Source organism: Diceros bicornis, chromosome 9 (genome assembly GCF_020826845.1).
Source record: "Diceros bicornis minor isolate mBicDic1 chromosome 9, mDicBic1.mat.cur, whole genome shotgun sequence".
Lineage (NCBI taxonomy): Eukaryota > Metazoa > Chordata > Mammalia > Perissodactyla > Rhinocerotidae > Diceros > Diceros bicornis.
The window spans coordinates 86,951,461-86,974,554 of NC_080748.1; the positions used below are offsets into that span (position 1 = coordinate 86,951,461).

Consider the following 23,094-nt stretch of genomic DNA (forward strand, 5'->3'; position numbering starts at 1 on the left):
TATTATGGATGAAGCTGCTGTGAACATTAACAAGTAAGTTTTTGTGTGGACATATATTCTCATTCCTCATGGATAAATATCTAGAAGTGGGTTTTCAGAGTCACAAGGAAAGTGTATATTTAACTTCATAAGATGTTTCCTAACTGTTTTTCAAATGGCTACACCATTTTGCATCTCTACCAGCAGTGTATGAGAGTTCTAGTTGTTCCACGTCCTTGCCAACGTTTGCTATTGTCAGTCTTTTTAATTTTAGCTGTTCTAGTAGGTGTCTAGTGGAATTCTGTTGTGGTTTTAATTTGCATTTCTCTAATAATATTCAGCATCTTTTCATGTGCCCATTGCCATTCTATATACCTTCTTTAATGAAGTGTGTGTTCAAATGTTTTGCTCATTTTTTTATGGGGTTAGTTTTTTTTTTTTTTTTTTCCCGCGAGAAAGATCAGCCCTGAGCTAACATCTGCCAATCCTCCTCTTTTTCCTGAGGAAGACTGGCCCTGGGCTAACATCCGTGCCCATAGTCCTCCACTTTATGTGGGACACTGCCACAGCATGGCCTGACAGGTGGTGCATCAGTGCGCACCCGAGCTCTGAACCTGCGAACCCCGGGCCGCCAGCAGTGGAGCGCACACACTTTATGGGGTTAGTTTCTTATTAAGGAGTGTTTGAGTTTATTATGTGTTCTGGGTACAAGTCCTATACCAGATATTGGTCTTGCATTTTTCTCCCAGTCCACAGCTTATCTTTTGATTCTCTTAACTCTGTCTTTCAGAGAGCAGAAGTTTTAAATTCTGATGAAGTCTGTGTATCAGTTTGGTCTTTTATGGATTCTGCTTTTAGTGTCTATTTGAGAAATCTTTGCCTAATCCAGGTGGTAAAGGTTTTCCCTTGTATTTCCTTAGAGACATTTTAGGGTTTTAGGTTTTACACTGAGGTCTGTAATCTGTCTGGAGTGAACTTCTGTATATGTTGTGAGGTGAAACCCAGGTTCTGTCTTTCCCTGTAGACGTCCCGTTGCCCCAGTTGTTGCCGTTGGTTGAAGAGACGACCCTTTCCCACCGAATTACATTTGCTCTTTTGTCAAAAATCATGGTCCGTATGGGGGTGGGTGTAGTAAGTCTCGAAATCAGGGAGTGTTGGCCCTCCAACTTTATCCTATTTCAAAGTTGTTTTGGCTATTCCAGGTCCTTTGTATTTCCATGTGAATTTTAGAATCTGTTTGCCAATTTCTACAAGAAAGCCTACTAGGATTTTGTTGGGGTTACATTGAGTTATAGATCAGTGTGGGGAGAATTGATTTCTTGACAATACTGAGTCTACTGATTGATGACAAGGAGCTGCTCTCCCTTTATTGAGGTCTTCCTTAACTTCTCTCGCAATGTTTTCAAGTTCCAGTGTATAGATCTTGTACATCTTTTGTGAAATTTATCCTTATGCATTTCATGTTTTTTGATGGTAGTATAAATTTTAATTTCTGATTCTTGCTAGTATGTAGAAATACAAATAATTTGTATACATCGATCTTATGTACTGCTGTCTTGCTAACCTTACTTATTTCTAGTAGCTTTTTTATGGATCCCATCCATGTAGACAATCACGTCGCCTGTGAATAGAGATGGTTTTGCTTCCTCTCTAATCTGCGTGCCTTTTATTTCCTTCTCTTGCCTCACTGCACTATTTAAAACCTCCAGTACAATGGCTAATAGAAGTAGTAAAGGCAGACATCCTTATTTTGTTCCTGATCTTAGGGGGGAAGGCTTTCAGTCTTTCATCAGTGAGTATGATGTTAGCTGTGGGTTTTTCAAAAATAGCCATTATCAGGTTGAGGAAGTTCCTTTTTATTCCTAGTTTGTTGAGAGTTTTTATCAGAAATACATGTTGGATTTTGACGACGACTTCTGTGACTCTTTCAGTGATCATTTGATTTTTGTTTTTTAGTTTGTTGATTACATTGATTGATTTTTCACATGTTAAGCCAGTCTTGCATTCCTGGGATAAATCATACTTGATCATGATGAATTATCTTTTTTATATATTGTTGGATTCAATTTGCTGACATTTTGTTAATTTTTACCTCTGTGATCACATAGGCTGTTGGTGTGTTTGTTCTTGTGGTGCCTGTGTCTGGTTTTGGTATCAGGGTAATGCTGGCTCGTTGAATGTGTTGGAAATGTGCCCTCCTTTTCATTTTCTAGAAGAGTTAGTGTAGCATTGCTATTATTTCTTCCTTAAATGTTTGAGAGAATTCCCCAGTGAGGCCATCTTGGCTTTCTTTGTGGAAAGATTTTAAACTACATGTTTCTTTAGTAGATATAGAACTACTTGGGTTATCCGTTTCTTCAGGTTTGCTGCCCTTCTGCAGTGTCTCATCTGCCGTTCATACCATCTGGTGTGTTTTCCTCTCGTGTGTTGTTTTCCTCTGGGTGTTCAGTGAGTCTTTTTGGTATCTTCCTTGTGTCTCCTTAACTTTGTAAACGTGTGGAGTACAGTTACAGTAGCTCTGCCACGGTCCTTGTCTGCAAGTCTGTCCTCTCAGTCAGTTCCTGGTGGCTTTGACTGACTGATTTTTCTCCCCATTAAGGGTTGTGTTTTCCTACTGTGCATGTCTGATAATCTTTGGATGTCAGACATTGTGATTTTTGACTTGTGTGTTAGACATTTTTCTATTCCTATAAATATTCTTGAGCTTCGTTCTGGATGTAGTTAAATTATTTGGAAGCAGTTTGATCTTTTGAATCTTGGTTTGACGATTTGTTAGGCAAGACTAGGGCAGTGTTTTGTCCAGGGCTGATTGCCCCCACTACTGGGGCAAATCCTTCCTGAATACTCTACCCAGTGTCCTGTAGTTTTGCAGTCTGGTGGGAAGGTGCTACTCCAGGTCCTGTGTGAGCACCAGACACTGTTGTCTCTAAACTTTTTGGGTGGTTCTTTCCCTGGCCTTGGTAGTTTCCTCACACATACGTGCTGGTCAGTGCTCTGCTGGATACTTGAGGGGAACACTTGAGGTCTCCTTGCACATCTCCTAGCCCCTTGCTGGGTGCGTCTCTCCTCTCTGGACCTTCATCTTGCAGAGTCGAGCCTCAGCTCAGTGCGCCTGCTCCCTAGCCTGGAAATTCTGGAGTCAGGAAGCTGGAGTAGTCGGGGCTTGTCTGTTTCCCATCTCCCAGACATCACTGTCTTTCATAGCCCATTGTGCAGTGTTTTGAAAACTCTTGTTATTTTTATGTTTATTGGGTTATTTTAGGCAGAAGGGTTAGTTTAATCCCTTTGTCTTGACCAGAAGCAGGAGTCCCACCGAGTGTCTAAACTCTCATAGGTTTTTAATTAATAAAATATTATATCGTACAGCTAGAGCTTATTATTCCTCTTTTCCTGGAGATTTGACTATCTGGTATCGATTGCCCATCATTTTTCTTAGTAGAATGACTTTAGAATACCTTTTACCCAGCAATATGTCTCATAATGGTCACCATAGGTATTATCATAAACAGTGTTTCCAGATGCCCTCGGTGCCCCTGTGCGTGTCTTGAGACGCTGAGGGCTAGGATGCTTACCCTCAAAATGGCATCACACATTCCAGGCGACGTCTCAAGAGGGCCCATGTGGGGTTCATTTGATTGGCTTATGGAGGGGCATGTGCATGGGCAGGCTCACGGCCACTCACAGAGAAGTGCCAGGCAGGCCACGTATGTCTCTATGGAGTGAGCTGTCCAGATCTTGTGGAAGCAAATGGGATAGAAATAGTAAGTGACGTCATTGTGAAATTACTGACTGCTCACTTTATCCCGGTCTCTGATAATGTAGTCAGACAATGCATTTGACCTGGTATTTCAAAATTAAGTTTTTGCTGAGGTGGTGTGGTATGTACTTTGCCAAAGAATCTTATGTGAAAGTAATAATTCTCACCAAAGTGTGAAAGTATTTTTTGTTTTGTTTTGAGGAAGTTTTCAGGATGATGTGAGGGAGAACCTCTTATGTTTTGGTGTAGATCCGTCTCCCCATAGTGGGCTCCCTTATCTCCCTGTCAAGGCATCCTCTACTCCTCTAGATCCTTTGGGAGGCCTGCCTAGAAGGAGAAATCACTTACGGCCTGTCTGCTGCAGCCTCCTATGGTTTCTTTGTTTGTTATTTTGTTTTTGTTTGGTAAAAAGGGAGATTCAAATTATGGTGATGAAAGTCTTGACACACTCTCCACCCATGGTCATTTTCCTCCTCTTATGCGAGGAGGAGGATATTTTGAATGCATCGATCTTTTCCGTCTAAGGACCTGAGTTTAGATCTGTAATCACTACTCGCTGAAGAAAGTGTATCTTGTGTGTCTTATGTCTCCATGTTTTCGTCCTACTTGTCAGCTTAATGAGACAACAGAAAATTGAAGACTACATTTTCAAGAAGGGTTTCAGAGAAAGGCTAGGTGTTGATTTCAGACTAGTTTTATGCACAAAAACAAACCCCTCACGGAGGACTTGCAGTTCTGAGAAAAGCCATGCCCTTCGTCTCAAGTCACGAGTGACATCTCTGTGAAGCTGTTCTATCTGGTGGTCACTAGGGGAGGGAAAATGGAGTAGAGCTCGATATTGAATGTGCTAGCAGGATGGCGAACACTGGTTAGAAAACGGGAAAAAGCCTGGAAGATGGTAGACAAATAGACACCACTTTGAGAGTAACAGGTTAATTGAGAGTGAATTCAATATATAAGTTATTCAGAAACAGAGAGGAGAATATTCAAACTCAAATATATTAGGCCTAATAGAAAGAATTTCAGAATTCAACAATATTCATCACTCAATAAAATTCATCATTTGTATTAGGTAACTTACTTTCAACATTTGGAACTGGGAAGCTGTTGTGTAGTCAGTGTGTAAATACAGCCAATAGACTATCAGTGGTTTTCCTTAAAGCCCTTGTCCTAGAAAACTTCCCTCTCATGATTTATCCCCTCACTCAGCTTTGAGTCCTGATTTAGTTTCTACGTTGTGGTTTACTCATTTCTGATAGGCAGGAACCTGGTGAGGTGGAGCCCTGTTAGCACCTTCTCCCCGTGTCGTGAGCTGGGCTCTCTCCAAATAGGCCTGCCATTGAGTGGGGTCCATCTTCACCACTACTAGTTGTGTATCGAGAGACCATCCCTGCTGAGGGAAATCCTTCAATCCTGAACTACTACTCCTGTCTGTACGAACACTGGGCTGGCCTTTAGCTGAAGCGAAGAGTGTGGGTTTTGCCTTGTGCCCCATCCAGTGTATCTTCTTTATCAATAGTCGACTGGGGCATGGTTTTCCCAAGGGCTAGGGGGGCAGAAGGGGGTGGTTTTTTTCCTTTTTCCCCTTCATCTACATAAATAACTCTCAGTACTTTCCTGCTTTCTTCCTTTCTGATTTCTCACTCTGTGATATGTCTCACTGCTTTTTCTCTCTGATCACAACTTTAGCCTTAAAGATCTTTACGTGAAAAGATAATGTTCCAGACCTGGTACACCCTAATTTCATAGATGCTGTGTAGTTCTTTTTACCCCACAGCTCCTTTAATCTCCTTTTTTTGGTATACCCCACTGGGGGGAAGCATTTTGTTTTAGCAGCATGAGTGCACTTGGGGTTGAGAGTTTGGCACCATAAAGAGACAAGCGTTGGACGTTGACGTGCTTGTCTGTTTTGCTTTAATACTAGCTTGTCTGTCCTAATACAGATAACCATCTGAAGAGCTCGGGTGCGGTGGCCTTGCCAACCTACTGATTAGAGAGCAGCTATGATGTAGGGAAAATTCAGACAAGTACAGTTTTCCCTTGGCTCAGTTGTTACAAGGAAAACATCTTGATCTAACACAAGTAGAACCCAGGTGCTGCTGCTTTCCCACCCCCAATTATTGGATTAGTTAAATTCCTTTTCTCTGCGATGACTCTTGACTGTGTGAACACCCACAGCACGCTAACATGAAGCGCACAGGGCCAGTCAGATTAGGTACTTGATGCACTTAGAGAAGGCGTTTCTAAATCTCAAAATAGGACTCATCTCCAAAACTTATTTTGGGGAGGGAGACTCCTGTGTTGTGCTGATCCTTATAACAGTACAGAAAAGTCTGCCAGGTCCCTGCCAGTGTGGGTGGAGAGCAGGGCCACCCTCTGTCCTCTTAGGTAACGAGGTGCCTGTAACATGAAGATGCCAGCAGTGACTCAGCAAAAGGCACGGAGAAATGACGGCACCCACAGCAAACCCGGGATACCCCAGAAGTCCCCAAATTCTCAATTTTAAAAACAAAATAAGTTGCAGTGTGCTTCATGTAAATATTAAGTGTGCCAAATAGAACATATTCCAGAAAGAGTTGGTTATAAAATTGAACAATGACAGCATGTCACAACTGGGGAAAGATTGTTTTGAGGACGTTGACTCCTGGTGCAGGAATTAGAGCATTCAGAAAATGGTCCTAAGAAGATGTTCTATGAAGGATGTGTCCCGCTAAGCTTATCTTGACTTTTACCAAAGCAAATGCATTTTCTTCCTGTATTATATTAAAAGCTTATTTTGTAATAATTATGTTTGTGGAATTCACTAATGATTAACTACTGGAGCAAAAGCCTTTGTCATGAGGTTATCCTGGGTTTTTTAAGAAAGAAAAGGATAGTAGATCTTTGGCTAAATTATAAATACATGACTACAAAGTGATGAAATTGAAGGGGTTGAGAAAGGAATTGAAGGATGTAAGAACAAAATGTAGATAGGAATCTCTTATTTCTATTGTAAGACAAAATGTAGGGGAACGGTTGTATTTTTTGTTATTATGCAGGTAATAAACTTGCTAGAAGACAGGTTAAAATTTTTTAATTATTGTCATTCCGTGCTCTCTTTTGACCTTTGTAAATATGCGTGTGTTTTATATGGTAGTAATTACTGTATTTATTTAATTTAGGTTAATATGTAGCATTTCCCCTAATATTAAGTATTGGGATTATTAATACTTATAAGTATTACTATAATGAATATCTTTATAAAAATTTAAGTTACCTTTTTTCCTTTGGAAATATGGTATTTGAGTTAAATGCAGATTCTGAAGTGTTTCCACTTCTGTATATGCCCATATTTTTTTAAACAGTTTGAAACTAGTCAGTAGAAAAGCTACATTTCTGTTTATAGTATTTCACATTTGGATCAAATGAGGTGCCAGTTTTGTACATGAGATGTGAAAAGAAATTTTATTAGAACTGGGAAGAATATACAAACATTATTTCTTTGATGTGGATAAAAATATTTTAAGAAAAATGTTTCTGCCTCAGAAACTTGTTTCTTCATTACTTTAAGACAAACTTAAGTAAATTAGACATCTAGCCTGCAGAAAAATAAATAGAAAACAAGACAACCTGGCCTGTGTCACCTGGGCATTCGGGATTGTTTTTCCTTCAGCTCATATGGATAGAATCGTTACACTAATACAAGAAAGGAACTGGGATTCCTGTTGTTCCCCCGCCTGTTTGAAAGGTGGTCACTGGGGGTCTGGAGCAGCGATTTCCTGCCCTGGTTGCACATCATGAATCATCTGGGTAAACTCACACACAAATTCCTGTAGCCCCCACCTCAGACGAATGCATCGGAACATCCAGAAACAGGGCCATGGGGACCAAACTTGTGGATTGCAGCCAGATTTAGAGACGACTGCACTAGGAAAAAATGGGGTATCGTGAGATGCTGAGATGCAGGCTCACCACCTGGGACCCTGGGTATCACAGGCTGTCATAGGTATGCCATTGAGTCTGTGTTCAATATTAACCAGTGTCACGTAGCATTTTACCAACTATTACTGGATTCCAGTGTTGCAACAATAATTGCCCTAAACTTAAACATAATCATTTATTTGTAGACGACGTAGGTATGGGGGGGTGCCTTTCTGTTATGATTGTCACTATATATACGAATAGGTTTCTTTAAAGAATTAATTTGTTATTCATAGTGAATAATTCATTTACTTATTTTGTTTTTAGGCTGTTGAAAATCTTTGTTCTCACAAAGTTTCCCCAACACTCTACAAGCAGCTACGCCAGGTCTGTGAAGATCATGTCCAAGCACAGATTCTTCAATTTAGAGAATATCCTTTTTTTTTGGCTCATGAAGTTTGTATTCATTACCTAAATCTTTTGAAACTGAACATTAATAGGATAAAGAACTAATGAGTATCCTTAATATTAAAACAACAGCTTTTTAAATTCCCTTTTATTTATTGAAAAAAACCTTTAATTTGTTTCATATGACCCAATATAATAGATGTTTTTAAGTGGAATTTTTACCATTTAAATTACTTTGCTGATCTGATTAAAGTGAAACAGTGCCCGTTTATTAGGTCTTGTTGAAGTATTTGGAAAGAGTTCTGGAAAAATGTCTTAAAGTTTGAGTTCTGCTATCCTTATTCTTGTAAAAAAAAAAAAAAAAACCATCTATATTTGTTTTCTGTTGTGTGTAACAAATTTGCACAGACTTTGTGGTGTAAACCAGCACCCATTGGTCAGCTCACAGTTGTGAGTCTGTGGTCTCACCTGAGGTTGTCTTCCAGGCTCATTCAGGTGTTGGCAGAATTTGGCCCCCTCACTGGTATGGCTGAGGTCTCTCTTTGCCCCGAGAGGCCCCTTCTCTGACATGTGGTTCTTTACTTCTTCTGGGCCATCAGGTGCATCCTCCTCTGTGGTCTACTATAACCTATTGTATTCAGAGCTCCACTCACAATTGAGGGGAGGGAGTTATAGGCATGTACACGGGGCAGGGGCATCTTACAGTTCTGCCACCACGCCATCTGTGACCATCTATGCCCAGATATCTGCCAGGGAAATGCTGAGCTCCTTAGCGTCCTGCAGACAGTCCTTTACAATATGGCTTCAGTCCAGTTCCCTAGCCCCCTCCCATTTAGTATAGCCACCCTCACGTCTCATTGGGTAGGAATTAGAAAGTGGATTCTCTTTTCTTTTTTTTTTTTTTTTTGTGAGGAAGGTCAGCCCTGAGCTAACATCCGTGCTAATCCTCCTCTTTTTTTTTGCTGAGGAAGACTGGCTCTGAACTAACATCCATCGCCAATCCTCCTCCTTTTTCTCCCCAAAGCCCCAGTAGATAGTTGTATGTCATAGTTGCACATCCTTCTAGTTGCTGTATGTGGGACGCCGCCTCAGCATGGCTGGGGAAGCAGTGCGTCGGTGCACACCTGGGATCCGAACCCCGGGCCGCCAGTAGTGAAGTGCGCGCACTTAACTGCTAAGCCATGGGGCCGGCCAAAGTGGATTCTCTAATTGCAGACAGTCTACTTATGACTACAGTTTTCTGGGCCTCTGTTTCTTCGTTTGTGAAATTAGGTAGTTAGAGCCTGCTCATTTCTAAGTTTTCTTCTGGCTGAGCAAATCTCTTCTCTCCCATTACCCTCACCTTGAGAAACTGAAACATTCAGAGCTCATTGAGATCTCCCTTGGGGCAGCCAGAGCTCTGTTGCCTGGTATTGATGCTCCTGATTAACCATGACAGTGAGCCCATGTGGTCCAGACTGAGGGGTCTCAGTTTAGGACAGTATTTACAGTGCTCCTCATAAATGGGTGAGTGAAATAAATTCTGGTTCTATTGTATTGGCATCTGTAAATAGACCTCTACAGAACTTTCTGGCAAGGCTCTGTCCCAAAGATTATGAGGTCATTCAGGATAATGGTGACCACACCTTTGGAACCTGGCCAGTATGTACCACGTCTCAGAGAGAGGCATCCTCTGAAGGCACACAGAGGCACCCCTCCTGCCTTGGTGCCACAGCTCAGGAATCCCAGGGTCTGGGTGACGGGTCCAGGAACGCAGTCCCAGTATGTTGGCATCTGAAAAGTAGCCATACTCCCAGGCTGGTGGAAGTCATCGGGAGATTACTAGGCTTTCTCTCCAAGACAGGCACTTGTAAGGGTGAGCTGGTGTGACTTTGTCCTAATTCACTTGTCCTAACCTACTTAAAGACTACTTTTTGATTACCTGATCAAATTATCCTCTTGCCAGTTAATCCTCTCCTGTGGGTTACACGAATGTGTTCATTAATTCACTCATTCAACAAGTACTTACTTCCTGTCTACTGTACTAGAAAATAGAAAAATGGTTGCCGTTCCTGCTTTCTACCCTCCAAGAAGTCACAGTGCTGTGATAGAGGCAAGGGAATGAGCGTATTTCCTTGATGCTGTAATGAAACCATGATTATAAAAATTAACATTTTTTCATAGAAGAAGAAAGAAAAAAAGACACTTGACCATATTAAATGTCCTCATTAGTCTGAGGCATCTTGACTTCAAAAATGGAAGAGTCAGGGACAGGAATTGCAGTACGTGAAGCATTTGGGGCAAAGCTTCCCAGAGGAAGTGACACTTGCATTCCTTCTTAAAGGATGAGCAGGGTCTAGCCAGCTAGAGAGTGAATGAGGCATCAGAATGCAGAGTGTGGAAGGGGTGTTCATGAAAACCTGGAGCGGGCTGATGTGACTAGAACCTGGGAGAATTGGTAGAACTTGGGGCTGTAATGCTATGTTGCAGCTTGGATTTGAATCTTTGTGTAACCTCTTAAGGATTTGGACTTAAATCTGTGAGTGTCTGAGAGTCCTTACAGGTGTTTAAAGCAAGAACCCATGGGCCAGCCCCGTGGCTTAGTGGTTAAGTGCGCGCGCTCTGCTGCTGGCAGCCTGGGTTTGGATCCCGGGCGCGCACCGACGCTTCTCCGGCCATGCTGAAGTCGCGTCCCACATACAACAACTAGAAGGCTGTGCACCTATGACATACAACTATCTACTGGGGCTTTGGGGGAAAAAAACAAATAAATAAAAAAATTTTTAAAAAAATAAAGCAAGAACCCAGTGTAATTAGGTAGTATTTTGGGAAGGTGACTTTGGCAGAATGATGAGATAGATTAGAAAGTAGACCAGAGACAGCACGCGTTTATTAAGTATCTGCTATGTGCCAGGTATAATGCTAGGCCCTGGGAAAAATAAACATGAATGAAATGGAATTGACAGAAGCATAAAGGTACGTGTTTATGAAACCATGTGGTGAGGGTTTAAAAAGTTCAGATAAGCTCATGCGACGTAAAGGAAGAGCACCAGTCTGCCTGGGCAGGTGAGAGCGAGGCAGTGCAGAGGTAGTGCTGTGCACTAGGGATAGAGGTGGTGACGAGTGACAGTCCCACCCTCAGAGCTCGTTTTTGCTGGAAGAGGGGTGTAACCTAGCCCGGTCTTACATTGGCCAAGTGTTAGTGCTATTGCAGGTGCCCAGATACTCACTGGGCCAGGAATATTCCAAAGTGAGCATGTTCAGATTTCTCTTGCCTCTGGGATATCCCAGTATTTCACGTAACTCCTTTCTAAGATTCAGGGACTGCTACCTACTGTATGTTGACTGTGTGCCGCCGTTGAGGCCAGCAGAAGAACTCAGGGGGACTTCAGGGAGCCCTTCATAGGTTAAAGAGATCGGGTATCCAGGTGGGAAAGGAAGTCTGTGGAATGGAGTCGTCTGCTGTTATTTTCTTAGGTTTCCATATCCATTCCCTTGTTCATGTGTTTGACAAGTTCTGCACTTATCTGCCACTTTCAAAATAAGTTACCTGCTGTTGGTAATATGCCTTTCCCCAAAACAAAAGAGATTCCTGCACGCACTGTGTGATGCCTGTGCTGAAGCAGGCATCCCACCACGCAGAAGGAAGTACGTGCTGCATGCCTAGGCTCGATGCATGAGGAGTTTTGCTAAAATGGCAAACCAAACTTTCCTCGGAATCTAAACCTGTAAATAACTGTAGATAAAACTCTTTCCTTCCCCTGATTCAGCTTCACAGCATTGCAGCTTTGGTTAGCCACAGAAATGCGAGCTGGCATGGGGCATCAGTGGTCGAGTCACACATGACAACAGTGCAGTCCACAGAACAGAAGGACGCGTGTGAAACACAAAAGCCTGCTGGGGAATCATGAAGCCACACAGCTTCCTTTGAGCATGTCTTTGTGACCTGTGCTGACACGGCAGGCTTTAGGTTTCTTTATAAAGACCTCTGCTCATACTCACATGACCAGTGTGCAGTTAGCACAGGGAGCACGTGCTGGCAGAAGGCTAAGCTTTGTGCATTTGCACAGCATCCGAGTTACAGGTGGCTTCATTAGCCGGAGGGCTCAAGACCACATAGCTGGCGAGTGGCCCTTGGTTAGTGGAGGTTTCAGCCGTGAGCGTGACATACTTCCTGCCTCCATGGGCTTTGTAGACCAAGGACTTGGAAGGAGGCCGTGATTGAATAGTCCAGAATGTGAACTTTGATAAATGTTGTGAGAGGAAATGTTATTCTTAGCTGTCACAACAAGGGGATCTGATTTGGGTGAGGGGTGTCAGGAAGTCTGTGATGTAGGATCATGATCATCTGCTCTGTCCGCTGCTGCAAGGGCCACTTGGTGCCTCTGCTCTGGGATTAGAACAGCAAGATAACCTGGGGGCGAAAATCGGACCTGTCACTTCTCCACTCCAGTGTAAGCCCTGTCTTGTTGATGATAATGTTGTTTTTGATTACCGTGATCACAGATATATGTAGTTTTTTCCATGGTACATTATGAGCGTTTTGCTGCTGGATTTTTGTTATTTGTTGTTTGAAGACTTGCCTAACTCACCTTAGTAGACTGCATAAATCCTTTAACTGGGATTGGCCCTTCTCTGGAATTATAAAAAGGATGGTCATTGGAGAAGCTGTCTGAAGAACAAGCTGTTGACAGGCTGTCAGCATGTCTGTATGTTTCACATCCTGGATTGCTCACGTGCGGCTTTGTGGCTACTGCTACAGCTTAGGGTCTGGAATTGATTTTGATATTTAGAAGCCTGGAGCTCAGTAAATGCCTCACTGTGGGGTATTAGCTTAACATTTCATATTTTTTCCCACAGGAAATGGCAAAAATTTATTGATTGAAGATCTATATTGGTTTTATAGAGCTATTTAAGGAAAAGTATCTTTCATTTAATGAACCCTTCACCTTGGACCTTTCCATCCTAACAAAACCCTGCACCTGGAGCTCTGCCTTGCTTACTTGTAGCACCTGAGCTACCCGATGGTGTCAGATTGCTGGTGGGGGTTTAACCCTGTGCAGTCTTGCCTTCCGACAGAGCTCAGCCCCCAGCTGGCATGGACTGCCCGTGGAGACCTGCCAGTGTGTCTGCCACGTGGCAAGTGCTTCGCGTCCAGCACTGGGCCAGAGCTGCTGGGTTGCCACTGTGGTGGCACCTGTCTGCATGTGCTTGTGACTGATGCTTAGTTTGTTTTTTCAGACTGTTGGTATAAGGTTCTAATACAGTGGGTCATTATAATTCTGAGTAGTTATGAAAGCGTTCCAGAATAACTTGTTAACCATTGAACTATTAGCTCTTTGCTGTGACTGACTGTCTATTTTTAATTTATTGGCAAAGCCTCAGAGAAAATAAGATGTTTGGCCAGAGCCACTGATTGTGGTCAGCTACTCTTGCTGGTATGACAAGGATACACGTGTGCCCTCAGTCCTTCCACTGCTCTCCTGATCTTCTGTCCTCTTCCCAAAGTCCTAGCTGGCGTCCTGTCCTCCACTCGCCACCTCCTTCCACCCCCACCGCCCCCGGCCAGGCCTCCCTGCGGACTAAAGACTCCACTGCCTGTCTGATTTTACACGTCACACATTGGCTGGTGTGTTTTTCTCCTCTCTACATGCTAAGGACTTTCTGTATAAGTCTGACAGCAGCTCTGAGGGGTGTGCTCTGCTACACGTGGAGACACTGAGGCCCAGGGAGGCTCACCACTTGTCCAGGGTAAGGGGGCTAAGAGGTGGTAGAGCAGGGCTGAAGCCCAGGGAACCCGAGTCTTTCCACTCCCGCAAACCGTTGTGTTCATCTCTGCAGAGGGAATGATGTCTTCGTCATGCTGCTGGGAGCACTAAGTGAGCACGAACGTGAAAAGTGCTTTGTGAACCATAAAGCAGTGTGTAGGTATTTATGAGTCCTCGGCTCAAGGCATTTGGCCATGGTTTGCACTAGGAGCCCAAGTGTGGGTTTCTTTTTCCTGTAAACAGCATTTTGAGCCCTTCTTAAAAATATATTCTAAGAGTCAAGCTGAGAGTGTTCCTAATTTGGTACGTGAATGGGACTTCATGTCAACTTTCATCGAGACTGAAAGTTACAGTTAAACCTCAGCCACTTTCCTCTGGCTGCCAGTCCCCCAGTGCTATTACCAGTCGACCTGCTTGCTCACTCCTGGGATAGTGTCTCTAAGAGCTCAGGTACAGGACAAGGGCAGGAGCTGCCCGTTGGGTGGTAGAGCCTTTGGTCCAGCCACCAGACCCATGAGGCCTATGGCCTGGTTGTTAGTTTCAGTTGGCAGGGCTCTGAAAGTAATCAGGCAGCGAAGTAATAAAGGGGACCGGAAGGGGGCAATACGAGATGAAAGACAGGTAAGTGCAGGTGGGGTGTTAATTATAGGTAAGTGACGCAAGGTGGAGGTGAGAAAAATCACATTTATGATATTTGAGCTTCTGGTCTTTTGGTGTTCTGATTACTAAATGATGTGTAGTATTCTGTGTCAAAGAGCTGAAATTAAGGGGTTAAAATTAGAATAATTAAATTGGCCAACGTTTCTAAAGTTTTCCTTAGCAGGTCTGCACAGACTCATTAGATAGTGTTTTATTTTTGAAGAAGATTAACACATGCTGGCAAGATCATTGCAGACAAATGGTAAGCTTATTGACTTTTTTATCAAACTGAGTTTATATATGGTGCACTCTCCCTGAATCTTCACCAGCACTGCTTTTATGTCTGATCTCGCTTACACACTTTCTCTCTGGTCTTATTCAGCTTCTAGTTTCACTAGAAAGAAAAGAGATTGGAGTAGCTGGCAGTATGTGCCCTCTTTTAATCCAGCTATCTGTTTTTTTTCTTTTTTTTTTTTTTGTGAGGAGATCAGCCCTGAGCTAACATCCGCCAATCCTCCTCTTTTTTTGCTGAGGAAGACAGCCCTGGGCCAACACCTGTGCCCATCTTCCTCCACTTTACATGGGACGCCGCCACAGCATGGCTTACCAAGCAGTGCGTCGGTGCGCGCCCAGGATCTGAACCAGCGAACCCCGGGCCGCCGCAGCGGAGCGCGCGCACTTAACCGCTTGCGCCACCGGGCCGGCCCCTGTTTTTTTTCTTTTTAATCAAAGCATGGCCTCATCCGTCTTCCCTCACCCACCTAAGGAAGGTCTGGGCTGAATTGTGAGCTGAGATAGGGAAGTTCTGCTCGGGATTCTGTTTTGGGTCAGGTGCTGCTGTCCAGCTCCAGCATGGTTGGACAGCAGAGTAGAGAAAAGTGGAGAGGGTGACTGCTCTTGCAGAATGGGGCTGGCTGCTCACTTGGCCTTCAAACCGACCTGACAGGTAGCTTGTGGTACCCGTGATTCCTGAATGGGTCTCTAAATTTTCCTTAATCCCAGTTTATGCCTAATAATCAAGCCTAAATTCCAGAACTTCTGGAACTAGACAACCAAAGTCTTAGACTTTGTTATAGATGTATTGATCCTAGTTTGATTTTATGTATGTGAGTTTTTAGTGTGACCAGCCTGTTAATTGCGTGAGAGAAAAGATAGTACCAGTAACTTTCCTAGGTAGTTGGATTCTTTTGTTTCCTAAATGAGGTAAGTAAGAGACAGTGAATGAGTCTGTGTCCTGGGCCAGGTGCCTGGTAGACGGTAAAAGTAGATGAGTGTCTGTTGGTAAGATTTGTTTACGTGTGCGACCAAACCTCTGCGACGAAGTCGGGTAAGTTCCGTGCTGGGAGAATCATAGGGTTACAGTGTGCCGTGTTCGCAGGGCAAAGGGAGCAGTGATTCTCCTGCATCCTCCTCACCCTGCTTGCAGAACAGTCAACTAGATGCACGTGGTCAGGAGCCTCATACCAGTACAACAGGAACAAATTATTTAAACAGCTTAGAGCATCTCCCCAGTCTCATGAGATCTACCATGTCAGTCAGGAAGTGACAGATTTCAAAGGTGTCCTTTAGACCTAGTGCTTTAAAATCCCTACGGTCAGATTTTCTGGATAAAAGATAAAAAATCAAATACCAAGGAATAATTAAATTTGGGAAAAAATCAATCATGAGGGTCTTGGTGGGAAACATCTTTTCATCAAGAAACGGTTATTTTTAGATATGAGACAACTAGCATAGTTATAGTTCAAAAGGTCAAATCTTGAATATTTTGTTAGTAAGGTACATAAATAAGTTCTTCTCTAATTTCCAGATCATGATCAGAAGTATTTTCCTGTTTCTGGATCGCACTTACGTACTTCAGAATTCCATGCTCCCTTCTATCTGGTGAGTGTCCTAGTCGGGAGAGCTCTGTCTGCTACTGTGACTGAAACTGCACGCCTGGCTTATGTCTTCCGTTCTTTAATTTGTTGGTGTGTCTGTGGTCATTTGTCTGTGGTCCTTTATGTCAGCCAAAATCTCTAGTGCACACATCCATGCCCAGGTGGATCTGAGCCTTGGAGTGTCTCCATCACCAGTGAGGGTGATGAGGTGTAGAGCCGAGGCAGGCTGTGCCCAGGAGGAGCAAGTTCTAGCATGTTCTTCAGCTTGCCCTGAGTCACATAGTTGAGGCAAGAGACAAGCACAGAAGTGCTGTGTGAAGCCAGATGTCTGTAACTGGACTCTGGACTTCTGGACCATGTGGAGCCGATGGTACACTCCTCACCTCTGCTGTGAGGGGGAAAGGCTGATGGACTCAGATGCGCTCTCTGACAGCTGAAGTTTAAGCCCAGAACAGCTCCTTCCAGTGCTCTGGTGAAACTCTGACCCTGAGGTTCTGAAGCCCCCCGATCCTGCTGACCAGCCGAGGCCAGGGGCCTGGTTTCATTCAGGTTATTGAGGCCTGTTGTTTCAATCTGCTCATCTCGAGTCATCTTTGAGGATGTTATAAATTGGGAACTCCGCCCCCATGTTGCTCTGGGTCCCTACTCACAGACTTCCATAGCCTTTGCTGAATGACGCCCCCCCACCTCTGCCAGCTGCCCTGAGTCTCCCCTCTGCTCCTTCCCAAAGTCCTGCCCGACTTGAACAAATGCTTTGCCTTAATCTCGTCTTCGGTTCTTCCTGGTCTCTGGGTGTAGACGTTCATTCTTCTCCCATTCAGAAGTGATGCTCTGCTCTCTCATTACCTTTAAACCCAAGTTCTTTAAAAAGTTGCTTTCTTTTCCAGCTTCCTCGCCATCCATTCACTCCAACCCCAGGCAGTGTGATTTCTCCTTTCAGCACGTAGAACCTGCTTTGTCTTTATTTTGTATGACCTAGTATCTGTGCAGCTCTGGACACTCTCTCCTTATTGCAGCTCTCCCCGTCCTTAATCCCACTTTCCCCTTTGCTTCTCTGACCTCTCCAACCTCCCCTGAGTCCTATGTGTCTGTGCTAGATGCCCATGCGTGTCTGCAGTAAGGCGGGCACTGCACAGAAGAGGTAGCCTTCATTCAGAGAAACGTAAGGATGGTAAAGCTGATGATGACAGCAAACCACAGAGCTTCTACTCTTCAAGGCCCTGTTCTAAGTGCTTCAGCACCTGCTAATTTACTTAATCCTTAGAGCAGCTCTAGAAGGGATGACCATGATCATCCCTGTTTTATAGATGGAGAAACTGAGGCACTGAGAGTTCAGATTACTTGCTGTACCCAGGTTGTTGGGCCACCTAGTCTGAACTCTTAATTTATAAACACAATTTATAACATAACCATGTCATGTAAACTCAACATTGCTTATAGCATCAAGTAAGCTATACTGCCCCCAGTCCACTGCAACAGGCAGAGAAACGGAGCATGCTAGGGCAGTTCAACAAGAATCATGGTGCAGGTGCGCGAGAAACGCACAGGGAAGGATGAGGGGGGCAGAGCCTTGGCCAAAGCTTCAGAATGGGCAGGAGTAATCGGGGAGCCAAGGTAGACAGGTGGTAGAGGAAAGGAAGCAGGAAGCTCCAAGTATCACCTGCTATGGAAACAGGACGCAGCGTGCCCGGGATGCGCCGTTTGTGGGAGAGTTGGGGAGGTGGAGCTGATGAGATGGCCTGATGGCTGTCTGTGGGGCTACTGAAGCCTCCAGCTGACGTTGCTGGAAGTTTAGGAAGAAGATTCTAGTGGCAATAGAGCAGGTGGGTTAGAGTGGACAATTAGCACCTCCTGTGCACCGGGAACGTGCTTGCCCTGTGTTGAACTGTTTTATAGGCGTAGAACAATACGTGTGGTCCCCATTTACAGTTAAGGAAGGACAGGCATAGAGAGGTTAAGTTCTTGCCCAGGGTCACAGCGAGCAAGGGGTAGGACTAGGATTCAAACCCACCTGGCTAGTTTGAACCCGCTTGACTGACCACCACGCTTAACTGCTTTGTCTTTAAGTGCATGGAAGACTGTGGCCTGCGGCTCCTCCAGGGTGCAGGAAAGGTCCACTGTGATTGTGGAGAGCAGTGTAGGAGGAGCGGGCTCTCCACACAGATGGGGCTCCCCAGAACCCATGCTCACCCGCAGACTGTTCGTTGCATCTGGCACTCACCACTGCCACTGCTCACCACTAATACCACTCCCAGCACCGCTGCCACTTCCCGAGCTCCCCATTCAGGAGACCTGGTGGGGCTCAGGCATCTGAGTTTTGTCCCCGTCCTCAGTGTTTGGCACCTAGGGGACCTGCAGAGGTGTTTGGACAAAGCAGAGTCTGTTATCGCATGGTTTTTGTGCACAGTGACAGCTGAATTTAGGAATTCTGAATTCCTCAGGCAATGAGCTGAGGAAGTATGATGGACTCTTTTTTTTTTTTTTTTTTGTGAGGAGATCAGCCCTGAGCTAACATCCGCCAATCCTCCTCTTTTTTTGCTGAGGAAGACGGCCCTGGGCTAACATCGGTGCCTATCTTCCTCCACTTTATATGGGACGCCGCCACAGCATGGCTTACCAAGCAGTACTTCGGTGCGCGCCCGGGATCCGAACCAGCGAACCCCGGGCCGCCGCAGCGGAGCGCGCGCACTTAACCGCTTGCGCCACCGGGCCAGCCCCAGTATGATGGACTCTTAAAGCCACATTTTAACTTCCTTTCTCCAATAGAAAGGACCAAACAGGAGAGAACCAAGTGCCGGGGAGGAGCAGTGGATGATAGGCTGCATAGAGGGACCAGAGAAAGAAGAGGGAAGGACACGGCGGGTGGGAGGGTGTTGGGTGGGGCGGGTGGAGGTGCTAGAGCCCTGAACATCTCTGATCATGCCCCCAGGAGGAATGGTGTGACCACGGGCTGAAGACACAGGTTTCTGCAGGATTGATGTACTTTTCAGTGACAAGCTGACCTAGTAATGCCTCAGCACTCCTCTTGGGACAATTGCTTAAGCATGCCAGGAAGACAGACAGCCTCGATGAGGAATGAAACACAAGGCACACCAGACTGGCTGAGAATGAAAGTTTTAACGGAGGGACTCTTGACACCTGCATTGAGAGAATTAGCAACAGTTTGGGGATGACACTCATAGTGTAGCTGGAGCTTCACCTAAAACTTCTAAAAAATGAAACTAAAATAATAGTTTTGTTTTTTACTGTTTGTACAGGGATATGGGGTTGGAACTATTTAGAAACCATATTATTAGTGATAAAATGGTTCAGAGTAAAACTATTGATGGAATCCTACTATTAATTGAACGAGAGAGAAGTGGTGAAGCTGTGGACCGAAGCTTATTGCGAAGTCTGCTGAGTATGCTCTCTGACCTTCAGGTAAGTATCTCATTGTGCTGCTTGTACCAGTAATTCTTAGTAGTTTATGAGAAAAACTTAGATCCCTGCCTAACTGCTACAGCAAAATAAATGGATGTATCAAAGATTTAAGTGTAATAAATGAAATCATAAAAGCATTTGTTGAAAATACAGGAGATTTTTTTTTTTAACCCCTGGAAAGAGAATGATTCTTAAGCTGGCACTACACCAGGAGCCACAAAAAGCCCTTACAACATGGACCCAATGCTCCATAGAAAAAAGACCAGGGCCTGTTGGCATTCTCAGAGGAGAGCAGTGAGGTGGACTGGTTTGCCCTGGTCCACCAAGCCAGGGTCAGCTAAGCCTCTGGGATCAGCTGAGCTGGGGTCGGCCGAGCAGAGGTCAGCTAGGCCAGGATCAGCTCAGTAGAAGTCAGCCAGCCAGGAGTTGGCTGAACCAAAGTCAGCTAAGCAAGAGGTCAGCTAAGCCTCTAGGGTTGGCTGAGCCTGGGTCGACCAAGTCAGCCTGCCGAGGCCTCAGCAGAGGAGTGGCAGGTATCGACAGTGTATTAGTGCAGGTCACTGCAGCTGTGCTCCCTTGAAATTTGGGATACATCAGCACTTCAAAAGGTAGGTTTCTTTACTGTAATTGGTCAATAACTCTGCTCATTTCTTAGGTATATAAAGATTCATTTGAACTGAAATTTTTGGAAGAAACTAATTGTTTATATGCTGCAGAAGGCCAAAGGTTAATGCAAGAAAGAGAGGTGAGATAAAATGTTCCCGAATTGCCTTATTGCATTTTTATAGATGTGCATCTAAGGGTGATTTCTACGTTTGTCTTTTCACACATGCATTTTATTGAAAATTTTCTGAAAGCTACAATCAAGCCGAAATTCCCAGTAATGAGCTTCATTCTTATTAGAGTAAGGATTTGATTTCTTTCCCTTAACTTAGAAACTCTTTTATTCCCCTCTTCCCCAAATAAAAAAGCCAGTGAGATAGCCTCTAAAGTGCATAAAGGAACTCCAGTTGAAGCAAGAGGATAAAAGGTAAATCTTAGATGTGAAAGATAAATCTAACACATCAGAAAGTTTCATCTGTGTGAGCCATTGAAAAAATTGCCAAAATAAGCCTTGTGAAAAAACACATAATAGTAGCATGAGCCCAAAACACTGGATAACCAGTTTCACAGGTTTTAGAGCCCAGTCCTGAAGAATGCCCCTCAGGACCGTCACCCACATGTCACTTGTACTGCACAGGATGGACCTGACCATTGCTTCCTTCGTCCTGGTTTTGGGGGAGTTGCATGTCTGATACCACTAGACATGCTGCTGCCACTAGATCAGAACCTCCAGATCTGTGTCATGGGGCCTTTCCTGTGCTGTCACATGACAGCAGGGACATCCTTTCCCCTGGAAAAAGTGCATTTTGACGTCTTCTGCAGTCACGCTGTTAGAATCCCCACATGAACAGCCAGCCTGTGCGTGAGCTTTTGCTGGCCTGCTGTGCGTGAGCCGGGGGGCCCTTGGGCTCCACGCTCTCCACCCCAGGTGCTGCTGCTCACCTGTCCGTGGGGCCCCAGTGGTGGGAGGGCCCCAGTGATGGGAGGGACCCAGGGCGTCGCCCCAGGAACTTCATTGTGAACAGGCACGGCAGTGCAGTGCTGCCTTGGCTCTAATTCTAGAGGTTAATTGTAATCTCCAGGATTGAGTTTAAGGAAACTTTCTACAGTGTACCCCCCGGAATACGCGTATGCTTCCTACTTTACCACCACCCCACCCCCATTAATCTGTGTTCATATTTGGCTTGAGCATATTATATCTGCTTTTTTTTTTTAAATTTTATAAGGAAAACAATATTTCGGCTTCTTGGATAACATCAAGAATCTTTTTGTTACTAACATGTTTAAATATTTTGTTTGGAAGGTTCCGGAATACCTTAACCATGTAAGTAAACGTTTAGAGGAAGAAGGAGACCGAGTAATCACATATTTAGACCACAGCACACAGTAAGTACTATTCATTAATTTAGTTTTTGCAGTTTGACCATAGGTGAAACATTTTCCTGGTTGGTTATTGAAAAAAATGATATCTTTGTAGGCTCAGTCAGTACACCTGAGAGTATTTTTGCTTCCTGCACATTTCTCTTATATTATTTGTGATTATTTATCACTTGTAAGTGTAAGTCAGATGCTACCAACAGTTAATTCCCCAGTGTAACTACAAGTGCCCATCATGAGTTATCATCAAAAGGGAGTAATTCAGGCTGAGATACTTGGCCTCTTTGGGTTTTGAGGTGAGTTCTATTTATATTAGTGGGGTATAATTGAATATTAGGCAATTTTATTATAAACATTTTGCTAGACATCTATTATAGCTGTAATTTTTATTTACAGTACTCAGTCACATTATTTTCTCTTTTCATCTATTTTTTTCTCTAAACCTGAGGTCGATGAGTAGTTAGGGAAAAATAAAAGGGAAAAATTTTGTGAAAGTCTGTGTCAGGCACATAATATTTATTCGAGTGAGAAGAGATAAGAACAGAAACATGGGAGATAGGAAAGAAAGGGTTTTTTTGTTTTTTGTTTTTTGGTTTTTTTTTTGGTGAAGAAGATTAGCCCTGAGCTAACATCCATGCCAATCCTCCTCTTTTTGCTGAGGACGACTGGCCCTGGGCTAGCATCCGTGCCCATCTTCCTCCACTTTATATGGGACGCCACCACAGCATGGCCTGACAAGTGGTGCTTCAGTGCGCGCCCAGGATCCGAACCCGGGCTGCCAGCAGCAGAGCGCATGCACTTAACCGGTATGCCACGGGGTGGGCCGAAAGGGATGTTTTTAAGAGACTCAGGTGGTAAAATGTGCAGAAATTGTTGACTCATTGGTGAGGAAGGAGGCGGGCAGGATGGTGACAGTTTGGGAATACAGAGAATAGAGGGTCGTGAGAGAAAAGGTGAAGTTGCTTTTAGACACGTTGAGTGCCAGACGCCTGAGGGAAAGCCAAGATCTGCAGAGAAGTGACAGCCTGGCAGCAGCCAGAACAGGGCTGCTCGGGGTTATGTGGGGTGCGTCCCTCCAGCCGGGAGCAGGCGGGCCCATGGGCTGGAGACAGACAGCAGGAGAGGCCAGGGGAATAGAGGAGCGAGCAGGGTCGGAAACGCCAAGGAGAAGGTGACGAGTGATGTCAGAGCTTGCCACTGGGTAAGGTCATGGAAGGATGAAGTCTTTGTTGAGTGTCTGCTACACTTTTTCTATTTGTGATTTCTCCATATAGCTTATTCCATTTATGTGTATGAAGGTCGAGAACAGGCCAGGCTAGACAGTGTACTGATCAGGGAGACACGTGTACATATGGTCGAATTGTGGGAAAGCTCAGGCATTGCACAC

General features: G+C 44.4%; 1 protein-coding gene across 1 annotated transcript in view; it reads left to right on the forward strand.

The window, feature by feature from the left end:
* CUL4A (cullin 4A) overlaps positions 1 to 23,094 on the forward strand; it is a 52,342-nt gene that overhangs the window by 2,155 nt on the left and 27,093 nt on the right. The window contains exons 3-8 of the mRNA XM_058548530.1: positions 7,964 to 8,067; positions 14,623 to 14,692; positions 16,238 to 16,311; positions 19,565 to 19,727; positions 20,383 to 20,472; positions 21,634 to 21,716. Of these exons, the coding sequence (XP_058404513.1) occupies positions 7,964 to 8,067; positions 14,623 to 14,692; positions 16,238 to 16,311; positions 19,565 to 19,727; positions 20,383 to 20,472; positions 21,634 to 21,716 (584 nt within the window). The remainder of the gene's footprint in view (positions 1 to 7,963; positions 8,068 to 14,622; positions 14,693 to 16,237; positions 16,312 to 19,564; positions 19,728 to 20,382; positions 20,473 to 21,633; positions 21,717 to 23,094) is intronic.